Below are 19566 nucleotides of genomic sequence, written 5' to 3'. Positions count from 1 at the left end.
TTTGCAGAACCGAACAGTTCTCCTGTTGCACAGGGAGAATTGGATTCAGAAGGTAAAAATAACTCGGGAAGAAAATCAAAAATGCAAATAACGAACCCTTATCTCTATTGACATACCAACAATCCTACATCAGGCCTTTATCTTCTCTTGGTAATGGTGGCCTTCTAATTGCTATACTCTCTAATCTGTTTTCACAAAGGTTGTAAAAGTGATTTTCTTAGCTCTGACCACCCCAACTCTTATCCCCTTTCCCCTGTTCACATTTAAATAAACTCTAATGGTTTTCTTTTCCCCCTAGAATCAAATATAAACTTCTGTTCTTACCATTTATAGGCATTCACAATCATAATCTCAATCTTAAGAGTTTCTGTTTCTATATGTCATAATCATTAGTATCCTCCATATACTGTGTGCTTCAGATGATTGACCTTGCTGTTCCTTATTCTTAATATTCTCTTATTTGGCACTGTGCCTTTATATTAGTATTCTTCTTTGCTTGCAATGGTTTTTTCACTCTGCTTCATGGAATCCTTGCTTTAATTTTCAACTCAAACATCACTTTCTACATTAGGCTTTTCTTTGTCCTTCTAGCTGTTAGTGCCCACTCTCTCAGCCCCAGATTACCTTTTATCTGTTTTGTATATATGCATAAAAATGTAACCTTGTTGAAAATAGAAACTTTTAATTTTTTTTCTTAAGAGTTATATTTATTCATTGAATTGATTTGAAGTGGAGGACATGGAAGTCAAATATTCTTTGTAATCAGAAGCAGAATATTTGGTTTGGTGGGTCATTTAGTGAAAACATTTAGGCATTTCTTAGTTCTATTTTCAAGTTTTTATTGAATTTGCTAAGAAATAATTAACACTATTTTTTTTAAAGTATAAAGTCTCCACTCATATTTGGAATTTAGTGTGCTATAATCCTGTCCATAACTTCTTGTCTTTTTAGCTTTTCATTGCATTTGAAAATGCTTTGAGCTCTTCAGATAATGTTCCTAGTGAAGACCATGAAACACTTTATAGACACTTCATTCAGTGTTTATCTAAAGTAAGATTTTCAATTTTTTTTTTACAAAAATTCTGACATATATGTCCACAGAATAACTATTTAGAAATGTTTTATTAATATGAATTTTTAATTTTACTTTGTCTTTATATCTTTAAGTTTCCTTATGAGACTGCTAGGATGAAGAAGGCTTGTGAAGGTATGATGAACATCTATCCTACTGTATCTTATCCATTGGAAATGCTTTGCTTACATTTAATTCAGTCAGGTAAGTTGAAAATTTTTTGCGTTTAAAATTTTTGTTTTCATTATTGAATACATATTATGTTCAAGTGATTAGTTAACAGGTCACATAAGTGAATAAAGAAAGTATAAGAGATGATTCTTAGCTTCAAGGGATGAAGGTCTAATTGGAGAAAGAAAGTGTATGCCTCATAGAATAGAAGACTTAAGATCAATAAAACTTTGTGAAGACCTAGATTGAAGGAAAAATAGGAAATGAACAGTAACATGAAGAAGTTGGGAAAAGATCAAAGTCATTTGGCATCAGAAAAGTTAAAAGTAAGTGAACTATGAGGCATATTTTATCAGTTGTGAAAATACATTAGTATAACGAAGATGGAAGAATATGTAGTAGAATATGGGAAAAGTAAGAATTTATAATATTATACTTGAAATAACAGAATACAAGTAAACACAAAAGAATTGAGTTCTGATAAATACATGTTAAATTTTTTTTCCATTTAAGTTTAGTTCTAGCAATGGACTCAGAAAGTAAAACTTTAGGGAAATTTTTACAGGAAGGCTAGAGCCAATAACATAGAAAATAAAAGTTAGAGTAGTGGGAGAAGAACTCAAGAGAGTTATATTGTTACACTTTGCTAATTTGATTAATGTCAAACTTCAGAAAGGTCTGGAAGAAGTAAGAATGAGTAGTATGAAATTTTAAAAGTAAAAATTGGAAACCATGGATGACCACTTGAGAAAGTACTTTAAGTCACTAATGTTAAGAGAAGTTCAGATTTCAACAACCACAAAATCAGCAAATGATCAAAAATGGGGGAAATAATGGAGATGCATTGGAAAAACAAATAACAGACATTTCCACTTGTGTTAGAGCTATGATATGGTCCAGTTTTTCTGGGAAAAGATTGGAATTATGTAAGAGAAGTGACTAACTGTACAGTTTATTGTTCAGTATATTCCAGAAGGAAACTGAAAGCTCAAAAACAAAAACAAAGGTCCATCTTAAAATATTTATCACAACCCATTGGGGGATAATTGAAAACTGAAAACATTGATATGTGAATGCAGTGGATCATCATTGTCAAGTGAGAAATGATGAATGTAAGAAATTCAGAAGAAACATGGGAAGATTTGTAATAACTAATTCAGAATGAAATAGCAGAATCAGAAGATTGTTTACTCAATTGACTTCAATAGTGTATATGAAAATACAAAAAGTAGAAAAACTAATTGAAAAATCAAATGACTGATATAGACAACATATAACGAAATGTATTCAGTTGGGCAGAATGTTGTAAAATACTGTCAAATTGGGATATTTTAGGATAGTAATGTCAAACTTAAGTAGAATGGAATTCCTAAAGCCCATATTGACTTAGAAAAAACACAAATGAACATTGTTATGTTGTATTTTTAATTTATTTTGTTAAACATTTGCCATTTAGATTTTAGTCTGATCCTCTGTTAGGAAGTTTTGCAGCTATGTGATGATTTTGATGCCTTTGTTGTAAGAGAATGTTATTGCTTAGTTGTTTTTCTTAAAAAGAAAGGCTCTTTCTGGAGGGAATGGAATGTTTTCTCCAGAAATACCCATGATACAAAGACAAAAGAAACCAATAAGATATCTTAAAAGAAAAAGATGCATGCTTTTTAAGGAAAAGACCCTCACATGATTCTTCAGTAATAGGAAGGGTATGATTTTCATATTTATGGTAAACACTGCCTTTCAACCAAGAGTTTTTATTTTTTAATTAAATTTGCCACTGTTAATAAATATAATAGAACAGGACTAGCCTTCTCTAAGAAAGACAAAAATGGTAAGTTGTCATTTTGTTTCCTTCTATCTTATGGCATTTGGACTCCACCTTCCCTAGTGAGAGAGATGAGACAGACCAAATGGAAAAACTTTGATACTCTTTTAAAAATGATGAGTGTTGTTCACTAATAAATATGAACAGATTCTGTTTTTTGCATGGTATACAGTGCCTTGCATATAGCAAGTATTTAATATAGTTTAATTTAACTTAAGTTTGTACTCTCACAGGACATAAAATAATTTGCTGTATTTTTTTTGATAGACATAAGGGAACAGACTTTACCCTCTACATAAGATTACAGACTAATAAAAACAGAACAGACAAATTGAAACAAATGAGCTATATTAATTCAGTAATGATCCAAGTGCTAATATTAAGGTGGTAGGTAGATATTAAGGGATTTTCCTGGGGAGTTGAAAGTAGGGGTAATTAAAGGTGGGAGGGTTTTAGGGTGAAGACCAAGAACAATAGAATAACAGTGTAAGGAAGTGTAATTTATTATTATTATTACTATATTTTCTAAGTCAATATGGGCTTTAGGAATACTACTTATCTACTGTTGTTATAACTATTACCATTACATGGTTTGAAATATCTTGGGGAGTTGATCTAGTACTTTAAGTTCAGTATTGGAACAAAAGAAAACACTTGTACATATCTGACTACTGGTAAATTGAGATTTACATAGCTATAATAGAGAAAGGATATACAGCAAGAATGCTGCTGTTTCAGGTAACCACAGCTTACCTAGCTCTTGTGTTGCCCAGGGTGCTCCACTGGTCAAATATTCTGAAGTTAATTATGACTTTTTGTACTCAGGGAATAGGGATCTGAGAAGCAAATGATTGAAGTGTACTATCCATGTCAGATTATCATTTGAAATATATTCTGTCCCATCCAAAGTAAAAAGGAAAGTGGGACATTTTATTAACTGTTACTTCCATAAAAGCATTCCTTAGGAGTACCTACTGCCAGAGTGGAGCTGGGGGAAGTGGGTGAGAGAATATCAAATTTTTCCAGTGCCATCTGCATAGCTATTGCTGTAGGTTCATACTGGTTAGGTTATAATTCCCTTGAGGTGATGGACAGCTGGTCCAAAAGTGAGAAAGTTGGAAATTTAAACAAAGAAGTGTAGGGAATAGGGATAGATATGGTAGAGACATGATTTGTTAGCATAGGGATAGTGGGATGCTAGCTCTCTTCTACTTTCTTCTTAGGGTTAATTTTTAGGTCCTAACCCCTTCTTTGAAGATCAGTGCTCTGGACACATTATAATGATTTATATACAAATCTTGGTGATTTATACTATGATATTGTTGTTGAATCATTTCAGTTGTCTGATTCTCCATGACCTTGTGATTTTCTTGTCATAGATACTAGAGTAGTTTGCCATTTCCTTCTCCAATTCATTTTACAGTTGAGAAAACTAAGGCAAACAGATTTAAGACGCAATTCCAGGATCACACAGCTAGCAAGTATCAGTGACCAGATCGGAATTCAGGCCCTCCTAACTCTAGGCCTGGTACTTGATTCACTGTCGCCTAGTTCCCCATTGTACTATAATAAAGGTCATTAAATAACTAGAGTTGTCTATTATGCTTTTGAGGATTGAGACTAGTTTTTTGACTCAAAGTAGTTGTGTTTTATGTAACTTCCCATAAGTAGGCATTATAAAATGAAAACATAGTATTTGTTTATTTTTTTGGAGGTGATTAGTTCTGACTAATCAACATAACATGACTTATGTCGTAGTGTTAATTGTTAATAGATCAAATTTTTGAGAATACTAATATACCTTTTTTGCTTAAGCCCACTAATATTCTATATGTAGGAGAATTTGATTAAAAGATCATTTTCAACAGCCATTTTTTGAATATCTACTATGTATAGTTTTCTGTTAGATATTGGACATGTAAAAATGTAGAACACATTGTTTTTTTTTTTTAACTTTATATTAAAGCTTTTTATTTACAAAATATATGCATTGACCCTTGCAAAACCTTTTGTTCCAAATTTTCTCCTCCTTCCCCTCTCCCCCTTCTCTATCTGGCAGGTAGTCCAATACATGTTAAATATGTTAAAATATATATTAAGTCAAATATATGTATACATATTTATATAGTTTATCTTGCTGCACAAGAAAAATCAGATCAAGAAGGAAAAAAAAAACTAAGAAAATGTAAGCAAATAACAACAGAGAGAATGAGAATGCTATGTTGTGGTCCACACTCAGTTCCCACAAGAACATATATATTGGTTTTGTTCTCAAGAATATTATAGTTCAGTTAAAGCTATTTCTTTTTAAGAATTTTTGCTTTTCACATTTTATTTCTTTTATTTCTCCTCTCCTCCCCCAAATAGTTGAGATTAAGCCCTTTATTTTATCTCAAATATTTTTAAGGATGGGAGTGAAAGATTGTAAGATTTGATTGAGGCCAGCAAAAAAAAAATGAGAATATATTTGCATACATAATATAATTTAGATTGTTATTTGTTTTATGTTTGTTTCCTTCAAGTAGATCATGAAATTAATTTTATGGGCTTACTATATAAAGCATATGTTTTTGTATTGGTTGATGATTGATATATAGAATTGACATCTTGAAAAAGGAAGACTAAAAGATTATAAAACATTTTAAATATAACTTTGTTGTACTAAGGCTACTAGTCTAATAAAGGATTTCATTCAAAGGAAGAAAGATAAGAAAAATTGGTTGGTAGTAAGATATGCATGAAAAATTAAGACCAGTTTGTAACATTAGACTGCTAATCAAATTCACACTATTTTTTATTTACAATAAAGGTTCTTAATTAAGAGCAAATTTTCTTTGAAAGTTTTGGCCATTATGACATTTAGGAATTAGGAGAGCAATGTGGCTATGCTGGAAGTGATACAAAAACCTTTTCTGTTATTGTGGGTTTTTTCTGTGATTTTTAAAAATATTCAACCTAACTTTAAAAATTAATGTGAACCTGGCACTTAAAATTTCATTCAGATGAATTAATTTTTTTTTTTCATTATACCAGGAAGTTTCACTGATGAAGCCCTGCAGTACTGTTACCAACTGGTGGAGAAGAACTCAGAAAGTGGTCCTGGCCTCATTGGCTTAGGCATAAAAGCCCTCAAAGACAAAAAATATGAAGATGCTGCCAAAAACTTAACAAAAGGTAAATACATAATGCATAAAGTAAACTAATTAGTAGAATTGTGGTCTAAAAGTGTTATTCATTCAGTTTTTAAGTACTTAGTGCTAGCAATTAAAGAACTTAAAATCTATGTAGAGAAAATAGACAGCCATTTTACTAGCAAGATTGAGAGTGGAAGCCTGTCATAAAGGATGTTGAAAAGACCTGTGTTAAAATGCAACCTTTGATAGACACTGCTGGACAAGCCTGGATAATCATTTAATATTTCTGAGCTTCAGATAATTTTCTATTATAGATGGTAGTGATCTTCATAAGTGAATGAAACCCAAGGTACTGAATGTATTGATGCAATAGAATCAATTGCTATTCTGGAAAAAAATAAAAGGAATGCTTATAAGATAAATTGAAGTATCTATTCGAGCTACTTTAGTTCACAAATGATAAAAAATGTCAACAACTTTATATTTTAGAAACTGTGAGTTCTGCATATTCAAGCATAATGATTAGGGTAGTTAGTAACAGTAAACATAATATATGAAAAATAGAAATCAATCAGATTATTGACTTTCTTACAGATAATTATATTGGAATGTAGTTGCATAGAAAAACCTTGACAGTCTTATATAAGCCATCAGTTTACATTAATTCCAAATTAGCAATATTTAGAAAATTTTTTCAGGAAGTCTAGTTTTTCTCTGTTTTTGGATACAAAGAACTTGAAATTTTCTGTTTCTCATTTATTCCTTTATGCATTTTAAATTTTTTCATTTCTTTCATAAAAAAATTTTTTTTATTCATAAAATAAAAGAAAAGCAAAAAGTTTTGGAAGTACTTTTAAAATTCCACTTTGATGGAATTTCTTTAATATGTTGATTTTTCTATCAATCATACAGGTTTCCTACTGAACAAATAATAAAGCTTATCCAATAGAACATTACCTCCTTGAAGTCAGGGACTGTAGAATTTTTATCTTCATATCTTTGGTATGGGCCTTCTTCATGTAATCTAGTGCTGGACATTAACTTGAATTCAGCCTAATGCTTTGTTTCACCAGGAGCTATTTCATTCTCAGTTTTTGTGCTGCTTAGAGAAAAATAAAAGGTAATCATTTTGGAAAAATATTGTTTGAAAGCTACTGGAAGTCTTCAACATTCATTCTTGTGGTGTGACTTACCCTTTCCTTTAGCAGAGGAAAGAGGAGGCAAGAAAGCCCCCAGAGGAGAATTCAGTAGGGGCAAATAGCAAAGCAATGCTGTAAATATTTTAGAATTTCCTGTTAAGTGTCTTACTGCTATCACTCAAGGATTCTACATTTTATGTAGAAAAATAATAGCTTTGGAATCAGAGGACCTGGGTTAAATTCCCTCTTTTAAGTTTTAGAACTTGTGTGTGGCCTTGTATAAGTCATATAACTTCACTGGGACTTAGTTTTCTCATCTGCAAAATGAGAGCATTAGGATATTTGCCCTTAGAAATTGCTCCTGACTCTAGATCTTTGAGCTTATGATCTTTTGTATAATATGTGACACTCAAATTCCGAGGAATTTGGAAACCAATTTTCTTTTACTGTTATAATAGTGCTTCATATTAATGACAGACATAGGTGGGTGTCTATGTGTGTATGTGTGTGTATAAATATATACACACACATATGCATACACATACATACACATAAAAATTTGTGAGAGTATGTGTGTATGAAAATCATTATTGTTCAGTGATTCAAATTGTTATAAAATTAATATAAGCAGTTATTTTTATAGGTTCCAAGTTAGCTGTATAACTCAATCAGCAATAAATCTGATTTTATGATTATTTTATTCTGTTAGGATTAAAACTAAGCAGTGTCTGTGTAGTAGGATGGTATCATCTGGCAGAGGCTCAAATGAAAATGCATCATTATAAAGAAGCCATTATTTCCTGCAATCAAGGTAACAATATTATTGAAATCTTACAGTTGAGATATAGTGAAGTTTGTTTATATAGTTTGTTTCAAGAGCAGTATAAAAGATAACATGGTGAAGTGGTAAAAGTGATAACCTTGGAGTTAGAATGGCCCAGCTTTGAACCTGGTCTTTTGTATGAATTGGTTATTCTTAATCCTATATCCTTATTAATCAAATAATAATAATAATAGCAACAATAAGAGTAATGGTATTGATAGCATTTATATAGCACTCTCAGGCTTGCAAAGCACTTTATACATGTCATCTTATTTGAATTGGAATAATATTACCTTTCATATCTACCATAAGGGACTGTTGTAAGTATCAATTAAAATAATATATGTAAAACACTTTGTGAAATTGAAAACACTTTATAAATGTCAGCTTTTATTTTAATTTTGAGAAATATCATTTCTGTGTTACTCCAGTGCTTTATTGTGTTTTTTAAGATGTAGAATTATTTAAGACTAAGTGTTTGTGTTAGACAAATTAAATCTTTAGCCATCATCTAGTAGGTTCTCATGTACAAAACCTGTCAATTAAAACTGACAGGTTCTCTTGAAAGATTCTTTGCACCCAGAATTTTGAGGCTGTAGTAGATGGACTTTAGGAGATATGGAGACTTTAGGAGAATAAAGGAGATTTTTATGATTCTTAAAGGTGCTGAATTACTCCAAAGGTGTAAAGGAAAATCGTTAGGGAAATCTAGAACAGGTTTGACTTTGAAAATGGCATCAGCTGAAATAAGGGAGGAATAAGGGAACCTTGATCTTCTATGCTATGTCTTTGGACCAGAAAAGGTCTCTCAGTTCTACTTGTGTCCTTTTTTTTTTTCTGCTAAGGAACTTATAGATTGCATGTAAATTTATATTTTGAATGTAATTTATAGCTCAGTTATGACAAGGTCTTTTGATAATGGGGTTTGGGATAAGTCTCAACTTATTTAATAAGTTGTATTCTGAGATGCCAAGTTATTGATAGAATATATAGTATCTTTTGTTATAGCTCTTATCATTATTTCAGGTATTCTTTTATCAAGTTCAGTGAATCTTTCATCTTTAGCTATATATTATATAGGATTAGAGCTGTAAGAACTTTGAGACTATATGGTCCTGTGGTTTCATTTTACAGGTGTTAGCAAAAGTTAATAATAGCTTATATTTATATGATTCTTTTAAGTTTGCAAAGTGTTTCACATATGTAATTTCATTTGATCCTCTGAACAACTCTTTTGATGAGTGAGCTAACTTGTGCATAGTTACATATATATGACCAGCTTCAGACCCATAGCTTCCTGATTCCCAATTCTTTGCTATCTCTAATAATCACGCTTTTCTTGTGTGCTATATTGGTTATATATGCTTCTCTTGAAACATATATCTCAGCTAATTCAATAATTCTTAAAATCCATTATAAGAAAAGATTCAAATTTTTATTTTCTTAGCTCTGACAACAATAGAAAACCTCAGTCCACCTAGCAGAAATGTTCATCAAAAGAATCTCTGCTTTCGTTTGAAAGCAGAGGCCTTGATACAGCTTTCAGATCATGACTCTTCAGAAGAAGCAATTGCCATTCTAGAACAGGTAAATTTAGAGGTTTTCCCTCAACCTTTCTTAACTTTCATCAATCAGGTCTTTCCTTTTTTAAAAACTTTGCCTTAAAATATGTTCCCATTATAGTATCAGATGTAGAAGACTTATATGGCAATCCACTTACTTCTGTATTCCTCAAGTCACTTGTTTGACTTTTCCATCCAAAAATTGCAACACAGTTTGTTAGTAAATGTGACTAAATGCCCAGAAAAATGGACCCTGTATAGTACAAGTTTTTTTTTTTTTTTTTTCTGTTCTCTTGTCTGTTATTAGTACATTTTAGAACAGGTTTGAGGTTTTAATTTCTTAATGTTAAAAGAACATATCTTATACCTACTGAAAAAAATAGCATGATGATACAAATTACTTTTTATTAATAATTCTTTGCAGACACATAAGTTAATGAAATCATAGAAAATAAAGTTGAATTTAAGGAACCATACTTAATTCTTAGTGTTATAATTTGAAAGCATTCTTAATTAGAAAATAGCGTCAAAGTACATTATTCTTAAAAGTTGTTAGCAAACAAGATATTTAATATTGTGGAGTTTGTTTAAAAAATTTTGTTGATACTTAAACATGATTACATCATAATATAATATCATGTGTAATATGATATAATATTTATCATAAATTCTATCACAATTCCTTAAATTTTTTTTATTTTTATTTTTATTTTTTTTTGAGGCAGTTGAAGTTAAATGACTTGCCCAGGGTCACACAACTAGGAAATGTTAAGTGTCCGAGACCAGATTTGAACTCAGGTTCTCCTGACTTCAGAGCTGGTGCTCTATCCACTGTGCCACCCAGATGCCCCTAGTTCCTTAAAATTTAAGAATGAGTCTAATAACTATCTCTATTTTACTTTGGTATGAATGGATTTATCTCCCTTTCATATGTATTGTATTTTTATAAGTATATTATCAACTCCTTAGAAGAAAAATGTATGAGTCTTGTGCCAACTTTGTTTTTATAGTATCTTTTATTCATAGTAGCTTCTTAACAAAATATTTGTCAGATTGAATTTTCAAAACTTTTTACACCATTCTGAAGTATTTTAAATCATTACAAAGATTTCTTTGGGAAATAAACATGAAAGAAACTGGGAATTAACTAGTTTCCATTGAGCTGCTATACTGCAATTTTGTCGCTTTTATAGTTTAGTGTTGTCATCCTTTGATTAAAAAACAAGTTGTGTTGTATGAAAAGAAAAAAATATTCAGTAATAAATGATTTAACAACAATTTAAAATTATTTCCTAGATCTCAGATGCAAATACTATTCCAGAGCTTTTAGTTCTCAAAGGACTTGCTTATCTAAACAAAGGCTTATCTGATAAAACTTCAAAAGTAAGTTTTAATTAAAATTAAATTAAAAAAACTAAAAACATAGAAATTGTTGTATGAAATTAATAGAATATTTCTCTTTACAGATTGTGGAAGAACTTCTTTCCTTTCATCCTAACCTAGCTGCAGTCCATGCCCTGGAGGCACTGATTCATTTCACCAAAAAGGACTACCCAAAGGCAGAGAAAGGGTAGGGATATTGGATCCATATTTGTATAAATTGATCCTTTTTAAAGTTCTCTGCTATTTTGAGGGGATGATTTTTTTTCATATATATAATTTAGTATAATTAAAATACATTGTAGCTTTTTCATGTCTAATTAAATTCTCATGAAATGTTCAGCAAGCAAAGATCATGCATGTATCTTTATTTTATTACTTAGCATAGAGTGGATGCCAAAGAATTAGTATGCTTTTAAAAAAGTATTTTTGCTAGGCATCAATCAATTAAAAAAATAACATAATGGGTTCATTTAGAATTTATGCAAACATTTATAATGTCATTTTGGAATGTCCAAATACATAATACAAACATTCTACAACCTTACTTTTTTTCTTTTTCTTAGATTTCAGAGAGCTCTTGACAGAGAAACTGAGGTTGCTGATTATTATTACTATCTTGGATTAACATATTGGTTCATGAGTGAAGATACAAGAAAAGACAAAACAAAAGCTCTTACCCAGTTTTTGAAGGTGAGAAAAATACTAATATCTACTTTACATGCTACAACTTTGAAATGGAATCGATCAGGTATTATTTATAAATATCAGGCAAATTCTTTATAAGTTACATCTCTCACAAAGTTTTAAAAAATTGATGCCTTTTCTTTATAATCACTTACTTTTGAATATATTTCCTCTTGTCAAGACTTCCCTTACAATACAGTAAAGCAAAGCCAAACAACACAACTGTTGTTTCATTGTTTTTTGATAATGCTTTGTTGTGACAGACTTTCAAAGAAGTTTTAAAAGACTAGAAAAGAAAGTGCTTTTGAAAAGAAATTTGCCAAAGGAAACTGAGAATTAACCAGTTAACAATATCCTTTGCTCCCACGTAATTTTTAGACTGTCTCCCCTATGATAATATTGCCATAATAGTCTAGTTGACTTAGAATATTAGAATTGTTGCATTAGAAGAGATCTTGAAGAGGGCATTTGTTCTTTCAGTTTGGAGATGAGATGCAAAGGCAAACTTTTATCTTGATAGCACAGCTAATTGGTTGAGACTCTTTATTCCTCTACTAAGGATCTTTCTGCTGTTCTCTTGAACTTTATAATTTTCTTAATTAAAACTAAACCCTTTCTTTGATGGCTTGTTAGCAGTGAGAAATCTTGCATTTTTTTGAAAGCAAAATAGTTTTCAGTATTTTATAATTTTTAAATATCTCGAGTATTGTAACTTATGTATAGGAAAACAAATATTTTGTTGACTTTGCTTTTTCTAATCACTGTAGAGTAGTTGTCATCCTTGCTTTAAACCAATCCTTTATAAAAAGACATTTAATCAACTATTTTACATTCAGATAACAAATTACTACTATCATCTCTTTTGCATGTTTTTGAAAATTACACTTCCAAACATACTTTACTATTTATATTTTTTCTATGTGTTTTTTATTTAAAGGCTGCAAAATTGGACACCTATATGGGTAAAGTTTTCCGCTATTTAGGACATTACTACAGAGAGGTAGTTGGAGACAAGAGCAGAGCCCGGGGGTGTTACAGAAAAGCTTTTGAACTAGATGAGACAGATGAAGAATCTGGAGCTGCTGCAGTTGATTTAAGCGTGGAGCTTGAAGATATGGTATGTCTCCTCCTTTGCTTTTTATTCATTTTCCCTGTAGTATCTTTGTTATAGTTACATACACTAATTTTAACAGGTGTAGTTGTCTTCCTTTTGCTATAAAGAATGTTTTTTACCATGACCGTGATGTTTCTCTTTATTTTAATAGCGTAATCAACATAAAATTTTTAAGAAGATATAAAAATTTTGTTCTTTAATGTAGGAATAATTTCAGAGGTGTACACATGAATTTTGCTTTTAAAAATTATAATTATGACTGATTTTTTTTTAAATTAGGAAACTGCATTGGTTATTTTAACAATTGTAACTGAAAAGGCGAGTGCTGGAACAGCAAAATGGGCCTGGCTTAGAAGAGGGCTCTACTACTTGAAGGCTGGTCAGCATTCTCAAGCAGTGGCTGAGTAAGTAGTCTTAAATTTTACCATAGTCATTTTAATGAGATCGTTTGTTTTGTTAGTATTAAAGGCTCTTTGTGCTATGTGGAATATCAGGGGTATGGCAGTAGCAGTAAGATCTTAATGTTATATGCATAAAAAGCATTTAGCAAGTTTTTGTTGTTTATGTTCATGGGAGGATTTTTCTTCACTATAGTTTTCAGTAAGTTGTTTAAGTGAGAACGCTGCATAGTTGGATCACCAATTTACTTGCCATTTTGCTTAATCTGGCTTGCAGAGTAATAGGTTTTATTTGGAGGTAAAGTAATTATTGTTTTCTTCCATTAGTTAAAATTCTATAAGTACCTGTGTATAGGAAAATTGCTCATAAAAATAATGAAATGTGATGAAATTAAAAATTATGATTAGTCCCAAATATAGATATTATTCCTATTGCAGTGTTTTAGAAATCTGTATATTGAAAGATGAGGATGTGTAAAATAAGGTAAATCAAACTGGATAAATCCTTCTATTGAGAGATCAGAAAACTGGAGTGCCATTGGATTAAAAATGTCAGAACTGTAAAAAGGAATCTCAATGGACAAATTTTTGCATTGTTAATCTGGTTATTCTAAATTACAAATAAGATTTTTTTTATAGGATATCACAAGATGTGAATGTATGAGATTTATTCAAATTTATAATTTTAAAAATTCAGGTGTTATTATTTTACTTTCTTTTCTTTATTTGCTTTCTTTATTTGCTTTCTTTTTTTACTACTTTACTATTTCTTTTATTAACTGAAATTCTTTCTTAAAATCCTTAGTTTACAGGCAGCATTAAGAGCAGACCCAAAAGATTTTAATTGCTGGGAGTCATTGGGAGAGGCCTACTTGAGTAGAGGTGGCTATACCACAGCTCTGAAATCCTTCACAAAAGCCAGTGAACTGAACCCAGAATCTATATATAGCGTGTTTAAGGTTGCAGCAATACAGCAAGTCCTAGGCAAATATAAAGAGGCTGTAGCTCAGTATGAGCAGATCATTAAAAAAAAAGAAGATTATGTACCTGCCCTGAAAGGTAAACTTTTATATTTTGATTGCAATGCTAATTTTTGTGCTTTTATTAAGCAGTAAACTTTCACTTAGAAAGTTAGACATTGCCTTTATTGTCTTCTAACCTGAAAAAGATTTCATTATCACCAAATAACATTTACAGAATAAGAATATTTACCAAATAAGAAACATATAACTATGTATAATAAAATCCTATTCTATAATTACCGTAAACCATATTACTTTTATATTCTAGCTTCTGCTTTATAGAGGAACTACTTCACATACAGGAAGAATTATTGGATTTTTTTAAAGCTTTTTTAAAATTAAATTTTATTTACTTATTTTCTTATTTTTTATTATTTATTTATTGCTGAGGCAATTGGGGTTAAGTGACTTGCCCACGTCACACAGCTAGGACGTGTTAAGTATCTGAGACCAGATTTGAACTCAGGTCCTTCTGACTTCAGGGCTGGTGCTCTATCCACTGAGCCACCTGGCTGCTCTTGGAAGAATTATTGTTAAGGATTTTTGCCTCTTCATTATGTTGAATTAATATAACAAATGCAATTTTTTGTGGCAGGATCCTTAGACATAGAAAACTCTTAGGATTGAAATAAAATCTCCATCTACGTATCAGCATCTCAAAGGCAACATCTGCAAAATAAAACATATTATTTTTATAATCATACTTTAAAAGTTGTAGGACTTGCTATTTTGTAATAAACTTTGGCAGTAGCTTGTCTGTTCATTTTATTTTTAAGACCTCCAGAGGCATATAATTCAAATTCTTATCAAATTTGGACAGAAAATAAAGCAGATCATTTATGTATAATCTAGAATTTTGATTGATAGGATAAATAGCCCTTCCCCCCCTTTCATTTTATTTTATTTTATTTTTTAAAGTAAATATTTCTTATACTTTCTGTTCTGTTTCTCTTCATTTCCTTAAATGGAAGATAACCAGATCAGAATTAACTTAGACTTTTGGCTGTCACATCAATGTCATTTACTATGGTGCTGGAAGGTCTGTTCCTTTGTAATCTTTCAAATAAAGGTATATAACATTAAATTTTATGTATGGATGGATATATTTGCAATTACTGATGCCACTGTATACATTTACTCACTACTGATATTCTTTAGTAGGATATGAGCACCTACTAAAAAAATCTTAACTACATTAAGCCAAAATCATGGAATTAGTTTAAGTTTTCTAGAAGGTATTTAAGAAAAAAATTCCTATGAAGATGACCAGCACAATGTCCAAAATTTTCTTTAATAGTCAGTGAAGTTAATCTACAGTTTTATATGAAAAGTTACATTTAAATTCATACTTCTCTGGTTTCAGGTCTAGGTGAGTGTCACCTTATGATGGCAAAGGGAAAGCTGACTGATTTCCTTGATGGTAAAGCTGTGGATCACATAGAACAAGCCTTGGATTACTTTACTTGGTTAGTTACAGATTCCAATTAGTTGCTTAAGTTAATCTTGTACTTTTTTAAAAATTTCAATTAAACCTGAAGTCCAGAAAATAAATTTATGGTTTAAGATGAGACAAAAAAAAAATTACGATTTTGGAATAGTTCTTTGGTTAATCTCAACATAAAATAAAAAGTGCAGGAAAATGCTTTGTTTAAAGAAATTTTAAGAGATTTTAAACCTTTTATCTTGTCCTTAAAAAAACTAGTGTAGCTTTTAGGAATACATGTAGCACTTTATATATTTTCCAAAATTGTGAAGCATTTTCTTAATATTTTACTAAGACATTCTAAAGATAAACTAGATGGATCTACTTTAGCTTAATTCCTATTTTTAAAAAGTCTGGTGCTCTGCACAGAATAAGCATTTGAAAAATATTTAAAAGGACCTCTTAAAAAACAACTCCTTAGTAATCAAATTTAAATATGTATATTTTTGGTTTTAGAATCATCTGATTACTATAGTAATATGTCAGTACATCAAGGATCTCTGATTTTGTCGGTGGAGAGTTCCCACATTGATGAAGATCTCGGCCCATCTATAACTTAGTAGATAAATCTTAGAGAGCTGCCTGAAGCTCAGAGAGGTGACTTGCCCATGGTCACACAGCTAGTAAGTGTCAGAAACATGATTCGAACTCAGTCTTCCTGACTATTCACTCTGCCCTGCTACCTCTAAAATATTAAATGATAATGCTTTTATTTGTCTACAATTTTATGGTAAAGTACTCTCATATGTATTCTCACTTATATGGTTTCCTTATGTAGTAGACATAGGTTTGATTATCCTGAATTTTAATTTTGTTCAATTATCTTTTATGCCAGAAGTAGTTACATTTGACTTGAGTTCTAATGTAAAGAGTGCAACGAAACCTTTTATGGTTAATCTATGAGATATGTCCATTAGTGTGTATATTTTCATTTTTACTAAATTAGCAAATTGTGGAATAAATTATATGTACTATGCATATTTCTTCACTAAAGTTTTATTTTCCCCTCATGTTCTGCATAGTTGCATTATGGCTTAGAAGGAACCCTGGTTTCTTGAAGGATATATCAGTGGAACACAAACACTGGTGAATCTTACTACATAGGAAAAGCCCTAACTAGGGAAAGACTACCTAGTTAAATTCAGTCTTATTACTGGAAATTTGGCTACCAGATCATTAGTTTTTTTAAACTTTAGTAACATGTGAAACCATTAACCATGATGTTCTAGAATCACAGTATTTTAAGATGTGAGAGACCTTCAGACTGTTTCCTGAACAACAATCCCCTCTATATCATGTTTAAATATCTACTTCAGAAGCAGCCATTTCTGCTTTTGGTTAGCTCTGGTTGTTGAGAAGTTTATTTTTACCTCATGCCTAGAATTTTCTTCTTTACTTCTTTCACTTTTGCTTCTGCTCCACATTGTCAAGCAGGAAAAAATACATTCTCTACAGACTATTTTTCATGTCATTGAAAACACTCTTGGGCTCCAGGGTGTTGTAATTGCTATTGTTAAAAGAGAATACCAGTCAATATGAAGTCACAGATTCTTGAAGGATACATACCACATTTTCCTTTTTTGGAGGAATTTGAATTTTTCAATTCAATTTGAAATTTTAAATCTCTGGTGGTAGTAGTGCAGCCTTTGATATATTCATTAGTATTCATCCATGCTAGCAAGTTAGCAGTGTTGGTACTAGAATACTAGTATTAGAAACTTTTAAGCCATGTGGGGTAGCACAATATTCAAGAGTCTATAGAATCGGAGTATTTCTCTAATAATGTGAAACATGCTTTGAAATCAGTTTTGTTAACCTATTCTATATGTAGAAAGAGGAATTTTTTTTTTTTTGAGAAATAATATAAGGCTTTAAAATCGTGAGGTGAAATTGATTAGAGAAAAGATGCTAATTTAGTGTCCTATAAGGGAAAGGAATCTGAAAGATTTGGATTGTATGTGGGAGATAGAAATGTTTGATTCATTAATTAAAATAGATTTAGTATTTTTTTGTCCAAGACTTTTAAACAGCCCACATTGAGAATATAAAATTTCAGAAGCATTTGTTATTGTTATTCAGTCTTTTTCAATTGTCTGACTTTTTGTGACCCCTTCCGGATTTTTCTTGGCAAAGATACTGTGGTGATTTGCCATTTTCTTCAACTTACTTTACAAATGATCAAACTGAGGCAATCAGGGTTAAGTGATTTGTCCAGTCACACAGCTAGTAAGCACCTGAGGCCAGATATGAACTCAAGAAGATGTCTTCCTGACCCCAGATCTAGCACTTTATTTACTGTTCCATCTAGATACCCTGAAGCATTAATGAGAAGCATTAGAGCTCACTTTCAAATATATATGAAAGTATTTTATCTTTCACTTTGTTAGCCCTTCTTCCTTCTTATTTTTGCCTTTTTGCTTCCTCTTCATTCCACTTCAGAATTACTTCTTAAATAGCACAACAAAGTATCTGTGTAAGAGGTTAAGGAAAACGCTCTGAGACTTGTCTAGTTTGTTAATTTTGCTGTACTTGGAACAAAGAAAGAAATAGTATAGGAGAAGAGCACAGCTCGGATGGATGCTTAATGGTAATTTTGAAACTCCTCTAGCTTTATTTCTGTCACTTTCATGTAGCACAGCAGTTTTTCTTTGTATAATAGTTGGCATATATTATGACAGATAATATGCTTAATAATTTATGTGATGGTAATATGTTTCTAGAAAGTTAATCTTAAATTTAATTTTATTTTCAATTCTTTTTCCTGATAGCCTAAATTTTTTATTGTTAACATAACAGCTAAAGATGTGCTAGGCAAAAGTTATTTTACATAATTCAGAAGGTATTATTTTCTGTGATTTACTAAAAAAGGAAATAATAACTCACATTATGTAGTACTTTATCATTAATAGGGCAACTTTATACATTATTTTACTTGAGCCTCAAAATGACTTTGTGAATCAAATTATGGAATTTTAACTTTATTACAAATGAAATGAAGGGTCAGAGAAGTGATTAAATTTTGTTTGAGATAAGTGGAAGAGCTTGGACCCAAATTCAGTTCCTCTGATACTAAATCTTGAGCTGTAGAATTTAGATTTTTAAGAGGAGTAAAATTTCTGCCCCTTCTGCATTGCTTTTAAATCTATTAGGTATCGAAAAAGGATGAGGTTATTGAGTTTATTATCTGTCTTTTTCCCATTTCTCTTGTTCCTTGATCTCTTTTTTGTTTTTAAGCTATCAATTTTAGAAATTTAGACAAAAGAGCTTCCAAACTTCTTTCCAGCTGATCTTCCTAGTAGATTTCCAGTCATGACAGTTATAGCTTGTCTTATTTCTTGGGAAATCGGTGAAAAATATTGTTTGGCTGGACTCCATCAGCAGAAAAGGCTATGAAAAATGTTCCATCTGCTTGTCCATCTGCCAGTACCATAGTTATTTGCAATATCTCATTGCCTGGGTTCTTGTAGATTAAATTGCCTTGTTTTTATTCACAAATCATTTTTTCTCAAGAAGTTGAGGGGTGGGGATAGAGGTAATTGCCTAAATGAGAGGGAATAGTTTTTACTTTTAGCATTTCTGTTTACCTTTGAATTCATTTATCTTTGGCAATAAAAATAACAACAGATAACAGGATTTTTTTTTTTTTTTGGTCTTTTGATATCCTGAATCTCATAACAGAAGTCTACTACATTCAAATTAGTGTATACCATAACTTGGTGGTTTACCTATTCCATTCACAGGAAATTCTTCTGTGGCATT

The 19566-nt window shown here is 30.9% G+C and overlaps 1 protein-coding gene across 4 annotated transcripts in view; it reads left to right on the top strand.

The window, feature by feature from the left end:
• The window catches only part of SKIC3 (SKI3 subunit of superkiller complex), a 115540-nt gene that overhangs the window by 31351 nt on the left and 64623 nt on the right, over positions 1-19566 (top strand). For all 4 annotated transcript variants that reach the window (XM_051993879.1, XM_051993863.1, XM_051993871.1 and 1 more), the window contains 12 exons: positions 952-1050; positions 1168-1276; positions 6099-6239; positions 8048-8149; positions 9609-9748; positions 11020-11106; positions 11190-11293; positions 11670-11796; positions 12728-12907; positions 13184-13308; positions 14108-14361; positions 15688-15790. In XM_051993879.1, coding sequence (XP_051849839.1) covers positions 952-1050; positions 1168-1276; positions 6099-6239; positions 8048-8149; positions 9609-9748; positions 11020-11106; positions 11190-11293; positions 11670-11796; positions 12728-12907; positions 13184-13308; positions 14108-14361; positions 15688-15790 — 1571 coding nt within the window. The remainder of the gene's footprint in view (positions 1-951; positions 1051-1167; positions 1277-6098; positions 6240-8047; positions 8150-9608; positions 9749-11019; positions 11107-11189; positions 11294-11669; positions 11797-12727; positions 12908-13183; positions 13309-14107; positions 14362-15687; positions 15791-19566) is intronic.

Source organism: Antechinus flavipes, chromosome 1 (genome assembly GCF_016432865.1).
Source record: "Antechinus flavipes isolate AdamAnt ecotype Samford, QLD, Australia chromosome 1, AdamAnt_v2, whole genome shotgun sequence".
NCBI classification, from domain to species: domain Eukaryota; kingdom Metazoa; phylum Chordata; class Mammalia; order Dasyuromorphia; family Dasyuridae; genus Antechinus; species Antechinus flavipes.
The sequence above is the reverse complement of the archived record's forward strand: the minus strand, read 5'-3'. Positions and strand labels throughout refer to the sequence as shown.